General features: G+C 47.6%; 1 protein-coding gene across 2 annotated transcripts in view; it reads left to right on the top strand.

The window, feature by feature from the left end:
- Nucleotides 1-2,669: 2,669 nt before the first annotated feature.
- The window catches only part of LOC6542389 (nephrin), a 55,441-nt gene continuing 38,380 nt past the window's right edge, over nucleotides 2,670-19,730 (top strand). The window contains exons 1-2 of one of the 2 annotated variants that reach the window (XM_015159282.2): nucleotides 2,670-3,620; nucleotides 16,555-16,902. In XM_015159282.2, the coding sequence (XP_015014768.1) occupies nucleotides 3,467-3,620; nucleotides 16,555-16,902 (502 nt within the window). In that variant the 5' untranslated portion in view covers nucleotides 2,670-3,466. The remainder of the gene's footprint in view (nucleotides 3,621-16,554; nucleotides 16,903-19,730) is intronic. The other variant, XM_001970377.3, reaches the window with a different exon arrangement.

Here is a 19,730-nt window from a genome sequence, read left to right as displayed (position 1 = left end):
ACTCTAGTACCAAAAGCAATTTAAAAAAAATGACTGAGATTTTTAGTATTGGTGTTTTTACTCAGTGCGGAAAATGCGGAAAGGAAAATGCTTCCGGGACAGGGAAAGTGAGGTCTACATGCAGACCTCGATTCAGGATTGATGTGGCGGATCCTGCCAGCAAACGGGAAGCGCGCTGCCGAGGGTATTCGAGTCCTGATGGATGGATGGAGGCTTAGCTTAGAAGCGATGTAGCTTAAGCCCGACGCCCCCAATTGGAGCTTTGCGAGCTCGGGCTGGAGCGGGAGAGGGGGGCACGTCATGAGCCTGGGCGGCTTCAATGCCTTGGGTACATAACTCTCGTTGTCGTTTATTGATTTGTTTTGCCCCAAGCCAGCAGTTCTGGGCGGGTGATACATAGCCCAAAAGCAGAGCCGCCAAAGGTGCCGACTAGTAAGGACCTCCCTGCCCCGCCCGTTGCATCTGGAAATGGGGAAGCACAAGAAGATTCGAGGACGCGGAACTATGTGCGGAAAGATGGGAGGCATGAATTCATCGGTCCTTCAGCTGGGTCATTCCTAGTGGGTCTGCTTCTCCTGTACTGCTCGCTGTGCTCAAGGACATCCAGTTTTTTGCAAGGCATGGGCTGCAAAGTCCACTCACATATATCGCCAAAGGTATAGTTCGAAAAACAAAATATTGTAAGATCCTGTACAGTCACTCAACTTGAGATATCGATCGTTCCTTGCTCCACAGATTCTTGTTACATGAGATTAGATTTAACAAACATAAGATCTCCACTTCACATCGTGCGTTGTTACACGTTTTTGCTTTTCAGTCGCTCTGCTGCTGATTTTCAGGAACTCCTCGATTGCGTTTTTAACAGCAAAAATGGCTATCAAGACTGTTTTCGTTTAGGCATCGCTCTCGTCTACTTAAGGGATTAGCGTTCACTTAACAAATTGAAGAGGCCGGAAAATTGGGCAGGATTATTGAATTGCTCACATTGCCACGCGAGTTCTCACGAATATTGCGTCGGAATACATAGATTTAATTTGGGTTTTATTGTGCCCCGTTTTTATGCTCTTCTACTCTTCAGACCTAGTCCCCTACACATAATTCTTTAATTTTAAACAACAAACTCCCTGAAATTCGCGTCTTCTGTTTGCAAATGGCATTAGGCGGAAAATTGCAAGGGAAGCGATCCCAGGGGACTTCAGAGTTGCGTGTAACAAGTGTTCCGAGGCCAGCATTCCACTCATATGGTTAACTGCCAGTATATAAGGTGATTCCCGTGCAAATGATATGAAAATTGCTGTCGTAAAAGGCGGGGGCGTGGCAGGGGCTGGTGCACGCGAAGGAAACGCAGATTAAAACTGCAAGTGGGTATGACGAAGACCATTTCCCTAGTCATATTTAGCAATTAGGGAGTAACCCCGATGCTCAAACTAAACCAGCTCAAATGGCAAACAAAACAAAGACAAACCACCACAAAAACGCTCGAACTTCAAACATTTTCCTAGGAAAGAGGCAGGTTCCATCGAACTTCTACTGCAAACCAGCTCAAACGGCCTGCGTATAACAGTTTCGCGGCTGGCTTATACTTATACGACGGTCGTAGCAGTGGATTTATACCATTTTCCGTAGAAGGCACATTTTTACTTATACTTATACTTATACCGCAGCCAGCTTGCCACTTATACGGTCACTCCTGTTGGCTATTGAGCTCGTATACAAAATATCTGAGTTGAAGTCATGAATATGCTGCTTATACCGTATGAGACTTGACTTATACTTGCACCAAAGCAGTAGAGTGGCTTATAAAACTCGCTTACAATGGTTGCTAGGCGTAAATAAATTAATAAAATGTATATTAGTTTATGAATCTTTTTTATTTTAAGATGATTTCTTTCTAGTAAGTGTAGTGCTACCTCTGTTGGTAAAAAGCAGCTCGCGAATATTATTAAACGTATAATTCGTATACTTATAATTTCTTATTGTCGTATATTTTATACACTTATACTTGTCTTATTTGTGCAGCTTATTAAATTATTCACAATTATTCACAAATATTATCGTTAGTATCTTGACAATCAGTGTCCTAGCATTAAAACATCAGTTTAATAAATTTTGTCATTTTTTTGTGTAACTTTTTTGACTTTAATTACCTAATTAATACAAATAATTAAAATTACGTTAAAAACAACTAAAATTTCCACCAAGGGATACCATTTTAGGTCCCTTGAATTGTATTTGATTTAAATTAAAAGATATTATTTGTTGTCTTATATTTATGCGCAGTATAAGTGGTCTCAAAACGAACTGAAAACTCAAATAGCGACTGAGTGTATCTTATACCCACGGTATAAGTTATTTATACTTATACTTCTACTCCTTGCACGCAGTATAAGTGGTCTCACAACAAACTGAAAACTCAAATAGCGACTGAGTGTATCTTATACCCACCGTATAAGATACGCATACTTCTACTCTTTGCACGCAGTATAAGTGGTCGCAAAACACACTGAAACTCAAATAGCAGACTGAGTGTATCTTATACTTATACCCCGGTACACTTATACATATATAGAGGCATGACACGACTTATACGACTTCCACCCCCGGATGAGATGGAGTGCCCTGTATAAGTTGATGGGCACAACCGGCTGGGAGTCGGACTCGTAGGGCAGCAACAACAAACAACGTGCTCGAGTGAAGTGTTTACAGATACTCTGGCTTGGAGTATCTTGTGGATACTCTCTTATACATCTGTGCGTCTATATCTGGCCGTCTGAACACAACGCACTCTCTGTGTGCGACTCTCAGCGGCCTCCTGCTGCACGATGCCGATGCGATGGGGAGATGTATTTCCCAGATACTCGTTCTTTGGCGGTCGGCGCGTCGCGAGCTTCGAGGTTTTAGTTCGGTTTTAGCTCTGATTCCGTGAGGACGCTCGCCAGAGGAACCGCTCCGCGTTCCGTACCGTTATTTGACTCGGGGACCTCGCACGGGGCCTACCGCTCACCCACACTTCTGCAACACACACACACACGCACACACTCGTACGGGCAGCACTCGTGCCGCGATTACAACGCCAAATTATCGAGTCTGCGCCAACATCCAGCGGATGGCAAGTGCGAATCTCAAAGTGGCCAACTGGCAGTCCTAGACCAGGCCTAGCACCCCATGCCACCGGTTTTTGTCGCCCCTGCTCCGGCGGTCATGTGAACAGCCGCCACCATGCGGCGCTAATCCGATCCCATTTCCATTCTCAATCCGGGCTCAAATCGCGACTTCGCGGGTGTGCCAATAATCTGAAGTCAGACAAAAAGTGCTCTGAAGTAGTGACCCCAAACAAATGTGTCGCACCAACAGCTGGAGTGGCAGCAACGGTAACTGCTGCTCTTTATAGTGCAGCATCGGGTTTTTCCCCAGCTCCCAGAACAGTCCGCTTAAAGCCAAAAGAGCGAGCATAACGGCAACAAAAATGGGTTTGCAGCAGCAGCATCAGCGACATCAGCAACAGCAGCAACAGCAGCATCAGCATCAGCGGCAACACATCAAGTGGCAGCAACATGCAACAAAGCGACGACGCTGCCGTCAGCATTGGATTAAACATCTTCAGCTCCTGGGCCTCCTGGGTGAGTGGACTACTTGACCAAGGCGGAAGAGGGGCATTGGCCATCGAACAGCTGCGGTTCATTAGCAGGCATTGCATGTTGCAGGATGTGCTTGGGTCCTTTTAATGGACCTTGCGGTCTGGCCGAGAGGCAGGCCGCAGGGACTCGCTCCGTTTCCAGGCATTTATCGGGGGAAACGCCATTTGTGGGCGTGGCAGCGCCCCTGCTGACTGATGGAGCGTTGGAAGGGGCAGTCCAGAATGGTAAACTAATTATTAATTACGCATTATGCAAGGCTAGAAGCACCGGACACACGTACCACAACAGCGCTCCACTTCCGCTGCAATCAAACGCATTATCGCAAAACAGGTTGAGGAGTTTCGAGTAACTGGGTGTGGAGTTGGAAACTGGCAGCTGGCAACCGGTACTTGTGCGCCAAGTACTGGCGTTCTTATCGGGGCTTCCGCCCCTCAATCCCAGCGCAGCTTTACTCCCCGCCCCCTTGAAAAACAGGGGGGAATAGACAACCAAACAATCGAATATAATTTACAAAATATTGTGTCGACGCCCACAGTTCGGCTGTGGATTTTTTTAGGTTCGCTTGGGGAGCAGGTTTGTTGTTTTTTTTGATTTCTCATGCCAGCGCTTCGCATGGCTTTTGTGGGCGTGTGCGGGGACTGGAGTCCGAATGGAAGCGGATTTACAGAGTCCGCCCATCATTAAGAGCCTAATAAACTGGGGATAGCACATGCAGACCAATTAGTTGAGAGGCACCTGGCCGAGGCGTGCCACGCCCCCTGGGAGTCGAGGCAGCAACAGCAGCAAAGCCAAACACGAATCCGAATCAGAACCAAAATCAGAATCAGAATCGGAATCGGAAGTCTATCTAGATGTAGGCTGTGAGCGGTGTGTGTATAGTACGGCAGTGTGGCAAAAGGAAAAGCATGTATTTGTCAGCACAAAATAATCAAGGATCATAATATGTCAACAAACAGACAGGCCAGGCTAAGGCGACCAAAAAACAAGCACAAGGACACACGAACGCAGAAAAGTTGCGTCTGTCTGTCAAGCGTGCATGTGTGAGTGGCGGCTTGTGCGTCTAACTGTGTGAGTGTGAGTGTGAGTGCGAGTGTGTCCATGTGTGGGTACGGGTGCAGAAGCAGCACACAGGACCCAAATGTGTGCCACCAGAGCAGAGCAACTGAAGCAGAAGGCAGCGACAGCGGAGGACAAACACGCCGCAATAGATATACAGCGAGCATGTGTTGGTGCAGTTGGAAAAGCGGGAAAACCGGTGAGGCAGGGGATGCAGGGGGGCGGGGGAGGGTGCCAGAGGGTGCCAGAGGGTCCAGGGAGTGTGGACAAGTCGTCGCGACTTGTCGTTTTTGTCTCTGACAGTTGGCAAATGTAGTGAAGTGCATTGACAATACCACGAACCAAGTACAGCTTGACCAGAGCGCCATCAATGGTGGGCGGAGCAGGAGGTGGCCTCCACTTGAGGGGCTGCGCTGCCTTCTGCTACTGCTGCTGCTGTTGGAGCTTCTGGTTCTGCTCCTGCTCAAAGGGCAGAGTGTTAAGCACACAGGCTGCGGGTGGATGGAGCACATAGATTATCTTCGGATGCTGTCCCATCTGCAGGAAGCATCACCACTGCAACTGACTTGTGTGCGCCTGTCATTTTCGAGCTGGTTCAAAGTTAATTGCACTGCCCTCTCCAAAAAAGTAGAGGCGAATCTCTGCCAGACTGCAAGCGCAAGTGTGGGCAGCTGAGCAAAAACTGGAAAACGCCCATGCTTGCCCCAGACTCGGCTACTTGGCTTAACGACCACCACGCAGTCCGTGGTCAGTTGATATTTCTCGCCCCAGCAGCACCTTGAGTCCGCTAACCAGTTCGGTATTGACTGATTTCGCCCACACGCCCCCAAAACCACCGACTGAATGCGAGGTGGCGTGGGCCAAACGAACTTACGTAATTGTAAATCAAATGTGGTCTCGGTCCCCAAAATACAGATAATCCCAGCATGGCGAAGAAATATCATCCGAATCAGTTTGCAATCTCAAATGAAATTGAAAGCATTGAGCGCCGACAACTCGGAGCAGCTGGGGAAAATGAGGCAGACGTATTTGGGTTTCATTATTAATTTAAAGTAGGGGACTGCAAATAGGGCGATGGACTGGTTAAGATACAAGATATAAAATCCATCAACAATTAATTGAAAGCAGAGCAAAACGAGTTACTCGCAATTAACTTCGAATGCATTAATGCAAATGCATAGCAACATTGCAGTTCTTAGACTTTAAAAACATCTTTAACATTTTAAAAGAATCTATCTATTCGCTCTGAATATTTAATTTACATTTCCAAGAGCTTATAAATAGTGAAGATTATTTGCTTAGCAAAAAGACTCAGGACTTAAAACCCTGGAGAGAATCTTACGTTTTCCAGTTGTTGTGGGATTTCCCATGGCTTATATGAGCAGGATTATTGAAATGGCAAAATAATTGTTTTTAAAAAGCGAGCAACTATGCAATCCCAGCTTGTTTTGCTGCCGCTCTGTGTGTTTGTGTGTTTGTGTGTTTGTCTGCCCCCCAGCCAAACAAATTTATCTCGGACCGAAATAGACATTGCATTGGCCATTTCCCGACTGCTTGTTGACAGAAAGATGAGACCAAATTAAAACACACACATGCGAGCGGCGCATAAATAAATCGACAGCATGTGGCAAGGTGGAAAGCCGGAGTGCGGGCGTTGCACATGTCAAGTGACAACAATCGAAGTCGCCACAGAGACGCACTCCCGCTGCGCCGCCGGATCGTGGCATGTGGTAATTGCACGCGTCTTGGATAGATACATAGTGCACATGCATATCTATGCAATAATAGCTCCACCTAGCCGGGATTTATGGGCTTTCAGAGGATGTGAAGATGTGAAGACCCCCAGTTTTTGATTTTGATGGAGTGTCGGCTGGTCGAAGAGCGGAACTTCTGTGCAGGCTTAGAGAACATCGACGAGATCCAGCGCACTTTTCTGGCTTTGGCAGATTGAGAATGAATTTCAATTAGTAGGATACCCATATATGTATGTGTGCGTGCGCACAAAGGCGCTGCGGCAGGGAAGGGGGAGGGAGGGGTGTGGGGGGTTTGGGATTGCGGCAGGATATTAGCAATGTGCAGCCTGGCGTGCTTCCTACGCAGAATATTTCCACTGAAGGATGCGGTGGCGGCGGCGGCGGCGGATGGATGGCATAGATGATTGCGCCACTCCCCCAGCTCCACCGCTCGCCAATCGATGACTGACTTTGATGGGTTTGCTCGATATTGATGCGAATTGATTTGGTTAGTCAGCTGTCGGACAGCCGGATGCCCAGCAGCTCCTCCCTGCCCCGCAAACAGACAGTTGAATGAATAAATAAAAACAGCAAATCAAGCAAGATGCCAAATGAGGCTCGTCATAGTCGGGGAAATGAGCTTGCAAGCGGAGTCCTCCAAATGGTATTCCATTTGAGGGCCCTCAGCCTGTTCAGTTCGGTGGCGTAATTGAAAAACCATTTCAAGGTGAGCACGGAGGAGCAGACACCAGACGACAGCAGACGATGGCTTCATCATTCTCACTGCTAATTTAAATTTATGAATTTTTGGAAAACATCTCAATGCGGGCTTTTCGCCGGGCGGCCGCATGAGCTTCCTTCCACGCACTTTCACTTTTCTTGAGTATTTAATCAAGTGTGAATAATTGCATCATTCTGCTCAAAGGGAGTCGATATCCTTTGTGTTTGTGCGCCGGCAGATACGAGCCCCCAGCCGCTCTGTCTGTGTGGAAGGACCTGCTATCGATATGTGGGCCAAGAAACCACACTCCACACACACGCACACCCATACTTTTCTCTCGCCGGGAGTGAAATCAAACTCAAAGGGAGACGGCTGAGTTTTCCCATTATTGTGGTGGCAACTTGCATATTTTAACCTTCTGTTGAAATGGCGATATTGAAAAATTCATTTTTTATCAGCTCGGGCAAATATTTATAGCCCCACTTGTGCGGCCTTCCGTCTTTCGATTAATTGAAGTGGCAGCTGTTGCGCAACTTAAAGTCCAACAGCCACGGCCGCCACTTCAGCATCTGCCTAATTTCGCTCATTCGAGACGCGTGTCCAACCGGTTGGCCGTTTAAACGTGGCTCGTGGCTCCTTTGGGTTCAGGTCCAGTCGCTCGGATCGACAGCTGCAGTTGTCACCAGTTCCAGTGGATGCAATCCCCTGTATCTTGGAAAACAATTCCATTGCTGAAGGCTCCAAGCCCTTTGTTTTATTAAAAAATACATTTTTTGGAAAGGGTAGTTGAGTACTAATGGCTTTTAAATTACACCTGATCCTACAAGTTACACTTAAACCGTTTGAAAAGTTTAATTCTGTATTCCCATTTTTTATTTTTCTGTGTCTATTGTTTTTTCATTGTCAATCACTTTTCCCGAAAAAGAAGAAGCTTACTTTTATTTTTAAGTAAATGTTCTTATTAGTTGCATGCAGAAATACCAAAAGAAACTTTTCAGCTTTTTTAATACACTTTGTTACTCCCTTTTTAAGACACCAATGAATACTGTGATCCTATGAATATTCAATACAGATTTTTCAAAAAATCGTTCTTCACAATTAAATGATATCCCAGCAGTAAAATGAACAAGTCCACATAGAGTTGGCTACCTGGTTCCATCTGCAGCGTGTGAACCGCTGGCGGTCGGTCCATGTCCACTGCACGCTTCAGTAATCCTCCACTGGAGAGTCACCTTTACACACACCTTCGGCTGGGAGATGGCGAGATGGGGAGATGGGCGTCCAGTTGGCCAGTTGACGTGTGGTTCCGCTCCGGCGAGCGCGCCGGGAAATCTGTGACGCGGCATTTGGCCGCTGCTGGGAAAACTTTAGCTTTAACTTCAACTTTAACGACGTCGCTTGGTTAATAGCGACGGCGAAAAATTCGTTTTCCTTTGCAACAATTTCGCTGGGAACCAAAGGGTTCTGCAGCGCTCCTCCTCCGCCTCCTCCGCCTCCTTGGACATATCGGGTTCCATACGCAGACATGCTTCATTGGACCCCTCTGCATCCCTCAACCCCGCTGATCACCAGCGCTTTGTCATTCGATTGCGCAAACATTATTCGACGAGCAAGAAAGCATTCGCACACCCCATCCCATGCCGGCTGGTAATTCGAGTGTTTTGCTTAACCCGGCATGCCACACCATATACCCTATACCATCCAAGCCATCCATACCAGCAGCCCGGCATTGTTGTGCCAACAGGGCGGCTGAGTTGGGTTGATGTCTTGGGCAAACAATGGCCAACGCCACTGCGAATCCGAATGCAAATGGAGGTAGCTGCATGTGCCGATGCGATTGCGAATGCGAATCTGAATCTGAATCTGAATTTGAATCTGAATCCGAGTGCGAGTGCGAGTGCGAGTGCGAGTGCGACACACGCGTCCGCAGTTCAAACGGCAATTAAGGCAAACAATAAGCCGACAAACACTCGGCTGCCAAAGTGGATGAAGATCCAGGACTGCTAGTCGGTAGTCCGTGTCTCAGCTCCTAATTTGCCCGCTCATGTCTGCTCAGCCGGCGTCCTCCTTGCACCACTTAGCCACTCATCGCATCCAATCCCATCCCACCCCATCCCGTCCAGCTGAAAACAATGGAAGAGTGTTCAGCCCGAAAGGGGAATGTAAATACCCTCCAAATGCCTGGCGAAGTCCATGTATCATCTGTGCAATTGAGGACATCAAACGAAAAGAGTGCCAATAGCATAGCGAAATATTCAGAAAGGATGCAGAAAATGCTACACCGAAATCCGAAAGTCGGTAGATCTCTACTAGCTTCTTAGAGGTTAAAGACAAAGTACGAAAAAAACTGAATGTTTATTCTTCAGAGAGCAGCGTAAATATTTTCAGCGCTTTTCGCAAACGCTTATTGTGTTGACTTCGAGTAATTAGGAAACTTAAAATTAATTGGCAGATTTTACCTTCCTTTTAGCAGCTGATTTTTACTAGTTTTATTTTCTCGCCCATTCCCAATTAATTTGTTTACGCATAAACTACCGACTGGATAGAGGAAAACAGTGCTGGAAAATCATTTTAATGAATCATTTTAATCTGTGCGAAAGGAAAATTAATTTTAGCTGAGAATACAAATCATTCGATGCTGTGCTGCCCAAATTTAAGTCGAGATATCGAAGTCGAACTGCATTTTAAAGTGGAAATGCGCCCACTTTGCATTTATTTGTGCCCACAACTTGGGGAAAGAAGCTGCATTGGTCTGCAGCAATAGTTGTGCCTTCTGTAATGAACCAAATGTCGCATACTCGATTCTCCGGCTCCGAATTCAGAAATATCAAAAGGGGAAAAAGTTCAAAGTTGTGGCAGAAACTGCTGTTGGCTAAAGAAAATGTATGAATATTCGAGAATGAAATTTGTTTCCTAGAACGCTGGAGTGGGAGGACGACTGAGCAGCAGGACAAGAGGAAGAATCGAAACATTCCTCTTGAGTGGCCATTGGCGGCCGGAGATAACAGTGGAGGAGGCGGTGGACTGGTCCACTGGTCCACTGTTCCACTGGCTCACCACGCACCACTTTCACTCCGTCCGGAAATTTGCTGCATCAGCGTATAGGAATTTTTGGTTTATGCCCGCACACACACACACACACACACACACACACACGCACAGGGAGGCAGGACACTTCTGAGGCAGGATATTTCGCAGGATTGACCCACCTCAAGGCTGTGAGGGCCGACACACACTCAGAAACTGGCTTGTATTAGCCATGTGAGTTTATTTGGGCAACGGATATTTCGGTCTGGCCGAAATGTGTGTGTCTGTGCGAGGCTTTCAAAAATGAAATTTATTCAAGTCACTCTGGTTTAATGTTTGGAAATGGACAGCAAATAACTTTGCAAGCGTTTACAATGGCAACTGGGGAATTGTCTCGGCCAGGTCCCTAATTCGCCTCAGTTTCGTAACGATCCTGGCCATGATGATGATGGCCATTTCACCGGCAGCATGTCCCCAATTACCAGCCCCCCAAACACGCACACATTACCGAAAAAGGAATCCTTTTTGGTTCGCTGCTATTTTCACTTCAATTTTGATTCTTACCGAAATGATTTTTTAAAGATAATATTACGAAAAACCCATCAAGTAAAGGAAAATCCTGAAAGCCTCCGCCACCACTTCCAATTATCCGTTTTCCAATATCTAACCCACTTGGGTCTGCCGCCCAGGAGACATTGGCGCATAAATTGATTGGATGATGTCGCTTTTTACGTCGTTTGTGCCCCCCGAATACCGAATCCCGATCCCTATCCCGATCCCATCCCAACCCGCATCGCCTTGTTGCCATTGGCTTCTTGTGATTTGGCGAATTCCATAAGTTGATGCGATGCGTAGCATGTGTTATAAATAAATAAAGCATTCTGGGTGGCAATCTCTTAGAGTCGTCTGTTTATTTTTTATGCTCGCCCTTCCCCGGAGTTGTCATTTAATTCAAATGGTGCTTGGAATTGATTGGCCAAATCCACATTCCCTGGAAACCGGACACTTTGCGCTGAGGATGTGGAAGGTGCAACGATATGAACTCTGTGCACTGCTCACATGTCGCAATCTGTGTGAGGTCAACCCGAAACAATGGGCAAAAATTCCCACCGACAGAAAACCGCAAGTCAAGAGGGCGAAAGAGTTGAATCCGAAGCCCCAATCCCGCCGGCTCCATGGGTTAATTGCGGCTACTCACCTACGCAACAGCAATTGCGTGTGTCGGCCTGGGAATCGGCCAACAATTAGGGCCCGGAGCAAGAGAACCCACAAAACAACAGGAACTACCCACTGGCAACAGGTAACCGCTCGTGTCTAATGCTGACCAACCACTTGACGCTGCAGCAGAACCACCGGCAACATTCACCACACTTCACTCGTCAACAACTTTTGCAGCTCCGCAGTTCTCACAGCCCTTCAATTGCAGCAGGAGCAGCACTGGCCGAAATCCGAGCAGGAGTTCGCACTGGTCATGGCGTAAATTCCACAGCCACCCAACCAAACACCACCAACCACCGAAAAAGTAATCAACCGATTCGCTGGTGAAGCCCCAACGTTGAATACTTTCCAGTTGTCGGTCGAATTTCAGGAGTGGCGCAGAATGAATGGGCTACAAATATGGGTTAGCTGCCATATATTTCATCATTTGTCCTGTTTGAGTCTACTATTTGCTGTTACTTTGCCAATTGACTTTATGGGCTTTACAGTTTTGCGAAACGTGTAATTATTTATGCAACAAATTCGGTCTAGCAGCATCTAGTTGCAGAGTTGTATCTAGTTGTGGCCTCGGAGGAAAATAAAAATAAATGTACTACTGCACATATTAAACACAGAATATCAGCAGGACGATTCCTCATTTTATTCAAAGTTATTTATTTGCGAGCAACAGAGGGATCAAAATGAACGGCAAAAGTTTGGCGATAAATTCGAATGAATTCACATTTGGTGTTAGTAATAAAACCCATGTTTTGCTCATAAAAAGCACTTAAGCCTTGTTTTTTGCAGCTTAAGCTAAGTGAAAGCGTACATATTCCGATATTTTGTGAATTCATGCAGTTTACTTGTTACATTTTACTGCTAATTAAAATTTGGCCCTATCCCGGGCAGCGTTTATGTCCAATGTGGATTGAACATTTTCAGATCTTTGCCAATTTTCAGTTGCTATGATGTTATAAATGCTGTGCCGCGAAAAGCGGTTCAATGATTTACCGAGTTAATTACAGTTTTGCAATCACCGCGGCTCTTAAACTTCACGCGCTTCCATAAATGCGAATTTGTTTCACTATTAACAAGAATTTACTTCCTTCGCAAGCTGCAAATTATCTAGTACTCGTTTTTTTTCCCTTTCTGGCTTCTGGTTCCCGAGTCCTGGAACTTCGTCCTGCGGCCTGGAGACTGGTGTCCTTCGGTCGGCAGGTGGCGCGAGTCGAGTGGAGTTGCAGTGCCGGCCAGCAGGTGGCGCCAGGGACCTTTACTCGGTTTTAATAACGCTCGCCTTGATGATGTTAATAATGTTGCTGGGTGATTACCATTTACGGCGCTTGTTGTTGCTGCCGTTTCCATGGCTGCAGCTCCAGGACCTGCCGCATTGTTAATGTAGATGTAGCCGTAACTGAGGCCAGCAAGCGGCAGCCTGCGGCGCCGCAAAGTGTGGCAGTAATTGCAATTTGTTGCCACTGCTGCAGCAATCTAAGTTGGATTTCCATTAAGCAGGGCGAGCGGACAAACCCGCGCTGAGACTTTCAGCGCATCCGTAATCGAAATGCTGTCAATCAGAGACAGGAACACACAAAACCGCAATAAAGCGAAGCGCTGGCGACTTGCAAATTCAATTAGTTAATCCCCAAATGGAGGATTTCGGAGGATTTCGGCGCGGAGAGCTGATAAGGAGGAGCACGTAGCCTCTGCAGGATAACTTGGCATTTGGCATGCACCATGCACCATGCACCATGCACCATGCAGCATGCACCGTGCACCATTTCTGCTCCGACTATTGTTATATCGCATTGGAGCAAACGCTGCCAACTGCAGCGCCCCGAAAATCGTTATAAACCATTCGCATTCGCCGCCGACTTTGACAGCTCGTACTCCTCGCCATGCAACTCCATGCAAATGCCAGGCACGTTGCTGACAAGGGGCGTGGCGCCTGGAACGGTCCGGAGCCAAAGGATGCGCCGGCAAAAGGTGCCACGGATGTTCGATTGATGGTGGCAGCTCCCAGTCCTCCCAAGCTCCGAGCTGGAGTCGCTGGAGCGGATGTGCTGCGACAATATGCTGAGGCTGCGCTAATTTTTTCTTACTTTTCTGGCAGCTTACGTGCGGGCACGCCCACCGAAAAAGCAGTACACCAGGAAAATAAATTCTGGGGCAAGAGGATGTTAGCTAAAATGTTACAACTACTGCTCATTCAAGTGACAATGGAGTGCATACAACATTCCATTTATGTACACCAATCTTCTTCGGCTAACAGCGATTTAATCTGAACTAGAAAGTGGTAATCTGCGTGTGTAGAAGCAGTAGGGCCTTCGAATTTCGATTTAAGATACGCATACTCAAGGCATGTTAGATATTTTTATGCTGAAATGAAAGATGAACGTCTTTAGCATTTGCCGCAGTGCACCATAACCATAAAGCAAAGCTAAAGCTGCGTGTGTGTGAGCGGAAATAATAATCGTCAAATTAATACGCGTCGGGAATCTCGCAAGGCTCCAAATCTGCTCCAAGCAGCCAGCAGCCAGCAGCCGGCAGCCGGCAGCCTGGCAACCCCGAAGGATTCAGCTGCGTCTGCCCGCCAAATCCCGCCAAATCCCAAATACGTGCGAGCGTTTAAAGCAAAAACAAATAAAACTTAAGTGCTGCATGTGTGAAAATGGTCCTGGAATCTGAGCCGACCTACTCAGGTGTCCGCCAGCCTCTGGTTAATCCGATGCCCGGCTGCTTAATCAGCTCCGGCTGCCTGGCCGAGATAACCGGGCGAGGCGAATCTTAAAATCTGGCCAGCAGATGGGATGGGACACACATACATCACTTTGCCCGAAAAGCGGTCGGGGCCATCAAATTTCAGTCATAACAATAACACTGATAGTCCCCCGCTCGTAAAATAAGACCCAGTCAACCCTTTTCGGGGATACGAGAACAGGGAGCTCGGAGCTGGCCGGGATTTGTTGGTGTCCTCATGTGTCTCCCGCCGGACGGGGATGTGTTGTTGTTTCAGACCCAGCTTGGAAAACAATCAAGAGAACGCGACACTAAAAACCACGCACGTTTTGGCCCTCATCCTTTCGGGGTAGTCACAGAAATTCGACAATGGCACTTGACGTTCCCGGGAGGAGGGGCGACACTCGCCGGCGGAGCGGTGGTGGAGGGCAGGTCAAGGGGCGACGCCTAGAGCATTTAAATCCTTTTCGCACTTTCGGCTGTCAGGCGCTGCTCCTTGTTCTCCGCTCCGGCGGCTTGTTGCGTGTGAATTTCCATTTCGACTATTTCCGGGGACCACACTGCGTATGACGTATGGAATGAAGAGGATTTCGGTGGAAATGGCAAACTCTAATGGCAAGCGGGATTCTTGGCGGGATCCTCGCCGTCGTCATTTTCGGCGGGGTGTGGTGTGGGGTCGTAAAATAGGAATTTGCTTTATTAAAATTTTTCGCTTGAAAAATATAAGACAACGCCGAGCGTTGAAGGCGGTAAGACGGCGAAAACAGCCAGGAAGCCAAGGACCTTGGGAGGAGCGTTTCGTTCGCCTCCGGAACGAGGTAAAAATTTACTCAACTATGAACTTCCCAAAACGACATGTGAGTGCGCGTGCGGGCAAATAGGCAAAAATGTGCGACAGGCCGAAGGTTATGTTGATCCTTGTCTGCCGGGGATGTTCCTGGCACTTTGGCATCCCCGCATCCCCGGCATCCCCTGGCAAGGGTTTCGGTCTGGCTTGGGAGCTAGCTCGCGTCTGACTCTGACAGATGCCCACCCCGCACAACCAAGCTTCCCCCTCGAGTAACAACCAAATTTATATAAATTGCCCGTAATGCTGCTGGCTGTTCGACAACAACAGCAACATCAATTTAGGGGAGGGGGAGGGGGAGGGGCAAATTGTTGTTGATTCCCAGCTTGTTCCCTTCACATTCTTTTGCCAAACAAATTATGTACGAAAAGGCAAAATAATGAAATCGTAAAGAGTTTGGCAACGAATGAGTTCCTAACCCGGCTGCTCTGTGATATTTTTCTTATTTAAAATTCATTTCTGCCCCACCGCCCACCGCCCACCACCTCAACCCCCTCCCTAAGCACCACCCAACCCAACCCATTCTATTTTAACCATCGCCATGCCCCTCAGACATGATGCGTATGCAAATGGCTGGCCATATTAATCATTGCCAGTTGGTAGCGCCAGAGCTAAGTTTTATTTTATTTCCAGTTTCCCTTCTGCTAGATGTGCCAGCGGGGAAGGCGGCAGTGGGAGTGGTTTGGCCAGATTTAAAACTGCATTTCGTTGCTTATAAATAAACAGAGCCCGCGCGCGGGGCACAAGAAATAGTCTCTGCTGGAAAATTTATGAAAGCGCGAATAAAATGCTCGTTTCGCAGGACGCAGGACGCAGGAGGTGGACTATTGTGGGGGCAGAGTGCTTTTTTGGGTGGATTTTAGGACACTAAAAACAAGTGCAGCTGCCTCGACTGACGACCGTCGCGTTAAATGCTTTTGTTGATTTTAGATGCGCCACTGCCTCGGGAAAAGCCAACGCCACCTTCCACCTTCCACCTCCCACCACCCGGTGCCTTTTTCAACCGCCAACTCGCACAATTTAATAGTTTCGGCGGCAAGAAATGAACTCCACAACTGCAGCAGTCTGCAATGTGTCTTGGCAAACAGACACGGACAGGGGACTACGGACAACGGACAACGGACAACGGACACGGATACGGACCACACCCACAATTGGCTTTTGTGGCACGGCAAACGCGCTTTTTCGTTTCGGGTTCGGGAAATGTGTTTGTTTTTCATTAAAAAAGAACGGAGCGAAGCGGCTCTGGCCAAGTTTTTGCCCAGCTTCTTTTTTCGAGGCAGCTGGAAACGGTCAAAGTTCGGGGCCGCGAAGCCTGCGGCTCCGGAGGAAAGAGCTTTGCAGAATGTCCTGTTTTATTGCGGTCGGGATTCGCTTTGACTGGGCTCCCGGCCATGGGCACTGGGCACTGGGCACTGGGATCGCGGACTTTGAGTAAACACATATTTCATAATTCATCATACGGCGCTGGGCGATAGAAAGTCACGTTTTTAATAGAGGACCCGACGGACGCACAGACCGGAGACAACAAACGGCCGCAAGGACAATTAATTAAGTGCATCGCTAATGAATCACTCTCTCCCTCTTCCCTTCCAGCTGTCATCGTCCTGGCCAGCGCCCCCGTCCCCAGCCACGCCCAGCAGCAGAAATTCCGCACCACGCCGCACGACCTCCAGGTCCTGGAAGGAGCCGAGGCCATGATGCGTTGCGAGGTGGCCAACGTGGCCGGCGCCGTCCAGTGGACGAAGGACGGCTTCGCGCTCGGCTTCTCGGCGGTCATTCCCGGCTTCCCGCGCTACTCCGTGCTGGGCGACCGGAAGCAGGGCATCTACAACCTCCGCATCTCCAACGCCTCCATCAACGACGACGCCGACTACCAGTGCCAGGTGGGACCGGCGCGGCTCAACAGCGCCATCCGGGCCAATGCCAAGCTGACCGTCATATGTGAGTATAGTGACCCTTGTTAGCTGTTCGTGATTAGGCAATGACAAGGGAAGAGTCGGGCAATGGGCGGCAAGGGCTTTTCAAGTTCCCTTTCACGTTTTCCCTGCAATTATTTAACCATCAACGTTTTGAGCGATCCTATTTCATTCGTGCTTTATGCTAATATTGTCTCTCTATCGATTTACCATTTCGTAATCCAAATCATCATTTATAAATAGTCCTTACTTGAAAGAATTTCTTATCATAGGAATACATTTAGTATAAAATTGCCATGAGCATGGATGGATTATGTATGGATTCTTTGGGTTAATACATGCGAAGTTAGGACCCCGGCTTCAATCACAGACATCTTTTTCGTATTTAATTTTGAGGTTCCTTATCAACTACCTAGGGAGTTCCGTGGTGACTCAACTTTAAGCCATTTTAAAATTCGAAAATTGCAATGTAAACATATCATCATCTGAATTTTTTACCACATCCCTCGAATTCCGAAGAATACCAAATTTCCAAATTCAGCTCGCAGCAATCTGCGACTGTTCTTGAATCCAAAGTCCCAAGGGCCGCTGGTGCAGAATAGAAATCCGCAGACAAAGTACGTTGCCCCTTCGAATGCTTTGTGCGTACATATGTATGTACGTGTGTGTGTGGTGTTGGGCCCACCCACTCAATTGGATTCACCCCTTTGTCGGGCTCGCCTTTTTCTGGGGGCTGCAATTAATTTAAGTAATAAATACAAATGAATTTGTCACCAGGGGCAAGCACATACGCGTATGTGTGTACAAACAGTGGCGCACATTCCTGATGTTTCCTGCTCATTGCACCTACGGAATTCCACTAGTGAAATTTAAATGCGGCTCCCCGTTCCAGCTGTCCCACTCGCACAGCAGCCGTCTCTGTCGCTGCCAACATTTATTGTCAGCAATTTGCAAAACAACAGCAACAGAAGCAACAGCAACTGAAACGCCAAGCGGAGCTACAGCATTACGGAGCTGAGCTGAATTTAGCGCAGTTTATTGCTCCAAGGAGCCCAAGTGGGCGGAAAACCAGGAGTGGCGGTGGGAGTTGCAAGTGGCGCTGTGCCTCCGCTGCAGGCAAGCGATGCGAAATGAATTCCTTTTTGTTTTAGTCCTCGTTTTCGACTGTTGCATTGTCGGCTAGCAATCACTTTGAATGTTCTGCTGCCTTTGCTGTGTAATTGTAATCACTCAAGGAATTGCGCTACATTTGATGACAGCGATTTTCATCTGGCTCGCCTCGCCTGCTCCTTCCGAGGAATTCCTCCCCGACATCAAGAGATTCCATGGCTACCACTCGCCATAAGTATAGCACACATTCCGGGGCCCAAGGCTCACGCACACTAGCGCGCTCCCACACTCCCACACTCGCACTCACACACGCGCACTCCCTAATGACGTTTGTTTAGTTAATTACGCACCATGAGCTGTGACAATGGCGATGTGTGTGCTCAAAGCCTTCGGAGGCAGGAGAAAGCATTCGGACTTGAAGATACCCTGGATAATTCCAGATAGTTCTAAACCTTAAACATAACATTTAGAGTACACAACAAAATGTATCCGATGGACACTCGCATCGCAAGATCTCTATTGCTTATGTGCGCTCAGCCAGCTTGGGTTCGGCATACCCTTGGCTTCTACAAATACCGTGTATGAAATAAAATAAAGTAAGAGGAAGGACCAAGGATAGCTGGGATGCTGGGGGCGGAGCTGAGCTCGTAAGTGCCTGCCAGTTGTTGTTGGAGCGGCGAAAGGTCGGTTGTCACATAACATGTTTTTCATAATTGTGGATACTTGTGTGAGTGCTGCCCTCCACACCACCCACCGCCCACCGCCCACCACCCATCTTCCTGTCCCATCCTTTGTTTTGAGATGAAATCTTCGTCTTGGCTTCCTCAGATGCGAGGTATTTGGGCATCGCAGGTGGGATGGGTGGGTGCGACATTATTGCTGCAATTAGCCAGGGGAAAATGCGGACAAATGCCTAATAATTCAATTAAGTTCAGGTTACATTGATTTGATTTACTCCGTGCGGCGACTATCTGTTTTGTTTGCATGGAGCATGCGTTTACTTAACATTTTTTAACGATTTAGTAGAAGCACTGCGGTTCCCACACTTCTGCACTTGTAAGATATGATTTAATTAAAAGTTCCTGCAGATAGTCTATTAAAAATTAATAGCACTCACCTTTGTCCTGCCCAAATTAAATTTTCAGACAACGTTACAAAGTTTCTGAGGCAATTTGGGTGTAACACTGGCCGTGCTTATGTTAAAGTTCCAAAAATTACTCCGCACTCCCACAGCACGTGCATATAGCCATTCCAGCCACACAAGGAGTACATAGTGCACTCGTACATATATATGGCTAAAATAAACGTGAGGGCGCAATTAGATTATAAGTTTGGCAATGCAAAGAACTTTCGCACACAAAAGTCCACGTGCAAATTTATGGAAATTCCCCAAAAATGTTCGCATGCCATTAATTTGGAGTACAAAAAATGAACAAAAAATTATGGAACCAAAAACACATATGCCGCAAGGCAGCAACTGCAAGGACCATGTCCATGTCGGCGTCCAATGCCGAATCCGAATCCGAATCCGCAGCCAAAAGGTAAAACTTTTTGCCGGGCGGCGGACAATGGCAAAGGCAATTGCGATGGCCAGGAAAATGGAGAGCCAAGTGCTGTACTTGCAGCTGCCACCTTGAGCGTTTGTACAGTTTTGGAGCTCCATGCAGACCGGATTCAAGTTGAATTTCCTTGCTGGCCAATAGACGCACTTCATTGATTCTCGAATGTCCGCACATTTTTCAA

This window comes from Drosophila erecta, unplaced genomic scaffold (assembly GCF_003286155.1).
Source record: "Drosophila erecta strain 14021-0224.00,06,07 unplaced genomic scaffold, DereRS2 tig00000055-arrow-pilon, whole genome shotgun sequence".
NCBI classification, from domain to species: domain Eukaryota; kingdom Metazoa; phylum Arthropoda; class Insecta; order Diptera; family Drosophilidae; genus Drosophila; species Drosophila erecta.
Note: the sequence above shows the minus strand (reverse complement) of the source record. Positions and strands in the feature narration are given on the sequence as shown.